The sequence below is a fragment of the Sander lucioperca genome, chromosome 3 (assembly GCF_008315115.2).
Source record: "Sander lucioperca isolate FBNREF2018 chromosome 3, SLUC_FBN_1.2, whole genome shotgun sequence".
Lineage (NCBI taxonomy): Eukaryota > Metazoa > Chordata > Actinopteri > Perciformes > Percidae > Sander > Sander lucioperca.
The window spans coordinates 32,716,017-32,723,432 of record NC_050175.1 but is presented as its reverse complement, the minus strand read 5'-3'; the positions used below and the strand labels follow the sequence as shown (position 1 = coordinate 32,723,432).

At 44.5% G+C, this 7,416-nt stretch overlaps 1 protein-coding gene across 1 annotated transcript; it reads right to left on the bottom strand.

Moving 5' to 3' along the window:
* Positions 1-1,330: 1,330 nt before the first annotated feature.
* mex3b (mex-3 RNA binding family member B) lies at positions 1,331-7,186 on the bottom strand. Its single transcript, XM_031300986.2, has 2 exons — positions 6,552-7,186; positions 1,331-4,077 (listed from the first exon to the last, which is right to left on the bottom strand). The coding sequence occupies exons 1-2, from the start codon at positions 6,769-6,771 to the stop codon at positions 2,696-2,698; spliced, it is 1,602 nt and encodes a 533-aa protein (XP_031156846.1). The 5' UTR covers positions 6,772-7,186; the 3' UTR covers positions 1,331-2,695.
* Positions 7,187-7,416: the final 230 nt, after the last annotated feature.

Here is a 7,416-nt window from a genome sequence, read left to right as displayed (position 1 = left end):
AATGTATAACACTATTCATTATATAAAACAAGTTCTCATAAAATGTAACTGTAAATAATAAGGTTGGTTTGGTAAGCAATACTACTACTAGCCTACTAGGCTACTACTACGTAGAGCGAAGCTGAATATTTCAACCATTTATCCACTAATGTTTCTTTTAGCTATTTCAAACATGTATCCAGTACATTACTTATAACTAATCATTTGAACTATTTAGCCATTACTTTTAGCTATCTGTTTACACTTCTGTGCTTGCTTGCTATGTTCAAATTACAGCAGTAGAGCTCTGCAATCTTTCCACGTACCCCCTGGCAACAGCAGAAGTACCACCTGGGGTACACATACCCCTGGTTGGGAATCACTGATATAGGGACCAAACCAAACCAAACCCGATTTTGGACACTATCACTGAAAACATCGTTGCATCAGTAGATGCGACGGTTGTTTGTGCGACGGAGGTGGGTGCGCCCAGCATCATGTAAACAAACCGAAACAAAAATACTTCTAATACGTCCCGGAAACAAAGCGAGCACTCGAGGATGGTAAAAGGTTTTATATATATATATACACTACCGGTCAAAAGTTTGGGGTCACTTAAAAATTTCCATTCCACTCCATTATAGACAGAATACCAGCTGAGATCAGTTGCATTGTTTTTTTAACCAGGGCAGCAGTTTTCAGATTACATTTATGTGCTTACATAATTCCAAAAGGGTTCTCCAATGTTTTCTCAGTTAGCCTTTTAAAATGATATCAGATTAGTAAACAGAATGTGCTTTTGGAACATTGGATGAATGGTTGCTGATAATGGCCAATGTAGATATTGCATTTAAGATCAGCCACTTCTGTCTATAACAGTCAAGAACCCTTTTGCAATTATGAAAGCACATAATGTAATCTGAAAATTGCTGCCCTGATTAAAAAAACAATGCAACTGATCTCAGCTGGTATTCTGTCTGTAATGGAGTGGAATGGAAATCTTCTAAAAAATTCTAAGTGACCCCAAACTTTTGACCGGTGGTGCTTCTGCTTCTTCTTCTCCTCCAGGAAAACACGACCGCGTTGCATTGTGGGATACGGGAGTAAAATGAATGGCACACTGTATGTACACTCAAATTTGCTGTGCATTGTGGGTATTTTATAGTGGACTATACAGTGAATAAAATTAAGCGCAGATTATTCAAACAGCACTACAAAATGGCAAACACTACTACATAGGGAACTGTTTCTGTGATAGGGAACGGTTTCCAACACAGCTAACGGGTTGGGAATAATCATAAGAATAATTAATAAACAATAAACGGGTCAGGAAGAACACGAGAAGCAGACGCCTAGTCAATGTACCAGTTTTTATTGGACTTATATAGAAATACTTAAAAAAAACATGAAGTAGCACCATTACTTAAGTCTTACTTTTTATCATGTATAACTTCAAATGTCAGAAAAATAAAACTCTTGATACATTTTTCAAATCTTGTCTCAGCAAATATAATATTAGTATTTGACCATGAGGTTAAAGGCCCTTTATCATAAAATAAAATATACTTTGTTCTTAAACTTTGCTCAATAAAGTACATTTACGCTCAAGTAACTTCACCTACATATACATAAACAAGTGGTAAACAAATGTATTAAAATAGAAATACTAAAACTATAGTGGTGCAACAGAAGCCTGTAATCCCCACTGGAATCTAATTCATACAAATTTTTAGAAAGCATAAACGGTTTCTTTGTGTTCAACTTACTAAGTTTTGTACATTTCAATGTTTCATAATAATATAGAATAAAATATGCTTTATATTACTGAATAAAAAATATGCTGGGTGAAGCAGATTTTAAAAAGACTTTGTTTTGTTTTTTGCTGAACCTATAAAAAAAGAAGAAAAAAAAACTCCATCCTAACAGAATACTGTCAAATGCAATACACAATTTTGTGGACTCGGATTTCCCATCCCACAGTCGTGTGATATTAAAATAATACAGTGATCAATGCCATAAGGCCATACTTAAAAAATAAACAAGATTTCAACCCAGCTACAAAAAGTTCACTGAACTTAAATTAAAATATCTGTAAACATCTTGGCGATAAGAAATATAATCTTTCAAGTCAAAAAAAGAATAAAATACTTTGATCTGTATTGTCATTTAAAACGGTCCAACGTGTGGAAATTGATTCTATACATGTAGGATATGTACCCCGTTGCGCGGTGTCTGACCTCACGCTGCAGTATCTCTGGAAGTCAGTCGTCCTGTCGGGGCTGGAGCCCTCCGTGTTCCCCAGCCATGCCCCCCACCCCCTCCTCACTACATTCAATCGGCAAAACTGGGAGGGCTCCGCCGGCTAACAATCTACGGTTTGACTCAAGTACCTCCGTCCTGACCCCACTGTGTCTCTCCACTTCATAAATATAGGGTACAATGTACTAGAACTACTGATTACTATGCTGTAATATTTAAAACATGCACTTAAGATGTTGAAAATATTTCCCCACGCTACAGTATATTATTAACAACTACAAAAACGGGGGTGTCTCTGTCCCTTCATCTGGATACTGCAGCCTCTGACATACATATGCATATATACTTATGTACACTTTTCCCAAAAACAGATGATTGGCTGATCCCATTAAAGCAGTACGAGGAGTCTTTGTTTGTTCTCGCCGGTGACGAGACGTAGTCAAAAGAGTCACACTTCTTATGAAAATATACGTATAGCCTGAGTGACGCCGGCGTGGCAGACAGGGCATTTGGGTTCGCTCCTCTCGCAGATGCGGTTGGCACACTCCATGCAGAAGAGGTTGTGCCCACAGGGGACAAGCGCAGCGATGACCTCACTCTCGAAGCACACCGAGCAGTCACGGCTGCCCTTGCGGCTGGTGCCGGAGGAGGTGGAGGAGGAGGACGACGACGACGAGGCCGAGGAGTCGCACGGAACCCCGGGGAGGTGGGGCCCCGGCAGGGAAGAGTAGCCGGGGAAAGTGAGCAGGCCTCCGCCCGGGTCGCTACGCACCCTCCGGGCCAACGGGTGCTCGCCGTGACCGGCACTGTGGCTGTGGAGCGGGGGCGACAGCCTGGGCTGCGGGGTGCAACCGTTACCCCGCCTCTGACTCGCCACTATCCCGTTGGCGTTGGTGGGGAATATGGCTGAAGTGGAGCTGGGGGTGGGGGAGCTGCCTCCGGTGGAGGAGGGGGTCATACGACTGTCGTACTGGGACCACAGGAGGCCCGGCGGCGGCGGTGTGGGGTCGAACCCCGGCGAGGAGTCAAATGTCAGATCAGTGCAGTCGGGCGAGATGGTCTCACTCCCGTACACAAAGCCATTGCCGCTGATGATGTTGTTGTTATTGTTGTTGCCGTTGTTGTTGTTGTTGTTGGCGGCGGTGTAGCTGAGCGCCGGGCTGGGGGGGCTGTAGTCGGCCATGCGCGAGCCGTTGTTGCCAAAGTAGGAGTCTGTGGAGGCGCTGCCCAGGGACGAGGACGAGTCGTTGCGGTAGTTGGAGAAGGGCTTGCGCGCCGAGCTGGGGGTCATCCCGGCGCCGGGCTTGGACCACAGGATGGCGTGGCCGTGCAGATCTAAACCCACGTCCGTCCCGTTGGCATGAAAGTCGTTCTCGTCCTGAAGCTCGATGAGGCCCCCCGTCCTCATGGCGATATGGGCCTCGATCTCTTCGCGCGCCCGGTCTACGTTCTCCGGCATCCCCGTCACCTCGAACACCGGCTCCTTGTCTCGGCTGGGCGTCACGATGTAGGTATGGGTCTGCTGCTGGATGCGCTTGATGGTGGCGCCCTTGGGGCCTACAACCAGCCCCACTACACGGTACGGCACCCTCACCTGGATGGTGGTCTGTCCGGGCAGGTTCGGGGGTCCAGGGACCGGGGTGCCGCTCCCATTCAGGCTGGTGTTTTTGTTCCTGGAGGCCCGGATCATGGAGAAGTGCTCAGCGGCAGAGATGATCTCCCTCCTGGCCATGGCCACGTCCTCCCTCCGGCCCGTCACCACAAACACTGGCTCCTCGCCTCGAACCGGCGTCTTGATGTAGGTGTTTGTCTTCGCTCGCAACGCTTTGATCTTGCAACCTGAAGCAGGGAGACAAAAAAGGGACGAAAGGTGAGGCCAGGTTCCAAAATAACAACGGCTCAAAAATATGTCATGATTTATGGACTAGTCCAAACAGCTGCTGGATGTTTATTATGGTTTCTTTCAAAAGGCCAGCGGGCCTCAGAAATCGGGTGAAACCACCCCTCTTTTTGGAGAAGAACAAATTCAAACCACATGCTGCACCACCACAAACATACAGCGGGACAAAAATAACTCTCAAAGAAAGCTCACTTGGGTCTGGGATGATCCCTGCTCATTTACTACAATATAGTCGGCCATCTACAACAGCTGCTGTTAGACTCTTGATCCTTATTTTATACTAATAGCATTATGGAAAGAGGGGAGAGCTACTTAATCACTTCACAGCCTGGCACTGGTGCAGAAAGTTGCATTCCAACACCCTACCCTACATACACACATCTCTTTATGATCAAACTGAGGAAACAGCCTTAGAAGAATGACATAATTAGCAGAGCAAAGCCCGCTGAGTGGGACAGGGTGATGTAACCAGGAATGAAGGGGAGAGTAAGCCCACCTAAACTCAGTCTTCACAGCCAATTTAAACCATTGACATAAATTCATAATGAGTTAGTATCAAATGAATGTAGGTTAAATGAGGATAGGGTCTCTTTTATGGAGGCTCCCTGCCTTAAAATAATCCCAGAGGTCACAGTTAATCCACAACTTAATTTCCATTTTGTAACCTGATATAACCTGACAAAAGGAGGTTATCTGGTGTAAATAGATCTACTTGACAAAAAGTCCCACTGGGGGTGTAACGATACATTGCGATGTATCGATTCAAAGATCCACGAACCAATATTAATGATGCAAAGTGAAAATATCGATACATATAGTCTGTGAGGTACCCCTTGATTTTAGATTCCCACTTAAAAGAATAGCTTGTTTTTTTATTTAAATGCCTGGAAGAGCTTGATTATAAAACTGACTAATCACATTTTTGAGTTGATATAAATGGAACTGTGTTAAATAGGCATATGACATTGTCTCATATCGATAGCAGGCCCCTGAATAGAATCAAAATCGCAAAAGACTTTAAGATCAGTAAATATCTTATCAGTGTCCAAAAAATCAATATAATATCGTATAGTATAAGTTGTCTTTTCCTGGTTTTAAAGGCTGAGTGAAGTCATTTTCTAAACTAACCAGACTGGTTTTATTATTTGCCTTTACCCACTCAAGTCATTGTATCCACATTATTGGTGATTATTTACGAAAACATTGTGTTTTAATATTTTGTGAAAGCACCAATAGTCAATCCTACAATATCAATATCATGTGTTTGGTCAAAAAAATACCGTGATATTTTATTTTCTCCATATGGCCCAGCTCTATATACCCTATATACCCATATGTCCGACTGTAGTCGTTTTAAAGTGGAGGGTGGGGGTATGTGGTTCCTTTGTTTTTCTGGGAACAACAAGAACAGCAGCAGTGTTGCAGGGAGGGGAAAAGATTCCGCATATATGTAATCAAGTACCGCCCAACTGTGTGTTAGCTGGGTTTGTGTGTATGGGCGTCTGCTGCCTGTGGCAAGGTAACATCGTGACTGTTGTCCTAATTTGATCCTGTAACGTTACAGCTCATTATCTTGAACGTTAAATGAAGCCGGGGAACGATTTGCAAGCCATGTATGAACAAAGACAGACACATCTGGAGTTATTAAGAGCCAGTGTTCCCTGTGAGCTCAGAGTTTGGTGACTTAACGTTACATGTCCGAATTTACCAAATCACGTTAATGATTAAAATAACCAGCGGCCATTGCTGCACTTTAGCCTACCTAGACGTTTTGGAAGTGTCTGTAATGTAATTTAGATGCAGGGAGTTTACTTAGCTAGTCTACGTACCGTTCTCTTTTCCCAAAACTAAACTCCATTCAATTTTTTTACATTTTAAATGTGTACCTTTACATACCTACAAAAGCATACACATCAGAAAATATGACTTTGTATTTTATCAGAGTTTTTTCGGCGCACTCAATTCGGCATATACAGAAACATCTAAAAAGGCTTTTATTTTACTTAAATGTCAACTTTTTGAATTGGTTTATGCTACTCGCTGTCGCCCACAACTGTGGAGGAACAATGTGTAACTAACTGGCGAGACACTAATAAAAGTTCGCGTTTTATTGAACTGTTTACTGCCTGTTGGATTATAGAGATGCCGAATTCACGAGTATAGTTTCACATTTAGATAATAGATATTGAAAGGCAGGTCAAGTGCTTGTGCACAGAAGCAATGCTGTGTTAAGATAAGACGTATGCAGTATTCCGGCGTGTATTGGCATTCTTGTCCTCCCACACAGGATAGAATAGCTCGGGACGTGCTCATACCTGTGTTTGGGTGCATGGCCGTGTAGCTCACGTTACTACTCAGCTGCGAAACATGACAAATATAAAGCTTAACTGACTAGAAACAGATAAACACACACCCTGTCTGCCCACAATCTCAGCCACATGCTCGGAGCTGGGAACCGGTACGCATTCGGTCATGTTGACGCTCTTTTTCCGGGGCTCCTGGTTGTCGTACAGGGAGTTCTCGTCGTTGTCCAAGCCGAGCAAAGAGAGCTGGTCCAGGGCGATCTGCAGGGCTCTCTGGTCGTCCAGTGCATCTCCCTGGACGCTGCTGTCGGCGAAGAGCGAGCTGGGCATCTTTGCGACTTTGCAGCGTTGCGGGATCGGATAAAAGGAAAACGGAAGGAGGGTAAAGAAGGAGTGAACGGGGGAGGAAGACAGGAGAGGGGAGGAGGAGGGGAGAGGAACCGGACCCGGTTCTCAAAGACAACTGGTCAGTGGAAATCAGTGTGGCTGCGGGAGGAAAGAAAAACAGTGCAAGGAGCTACAAAAAAACATCCACACCCTTTGTTTTCCCGATAAAAAAAACTGGAAGTCCTGGTCCTAGCCGACCCGGGCTGTGCTGTTGCACGAAAAAAAACAGGGACGAAAAAACGTATTTATTCCAGAGCCGGCAGTGAAGATAGTAATAATATTCCTTCCTGACAAAGGGTCCCTCCCCAGCTGGCTTCCCTCAAGTCCTCTGTTGCTTCTGTCTGAGTCCTTGCAGAACCAGACAGAGAGATGTGCGGGTGACGTCACCGCCTGGGCAGGGACGATGCGGTGCCGCGAGGTCATTTGCATATCCGAGAGCTGATTGGCTACACGGGCGATGAGTGGGCGAGGTTAAGTCTAAAGACACGCCCGCTTCTTTGTTCTCTGTCTCTCTCTTTGTCTCTCACTCCTTGTCTGTTTGCTCTAAAATCAGGCAGTTCTATAAGATGTTTAATGCAATGAAATATA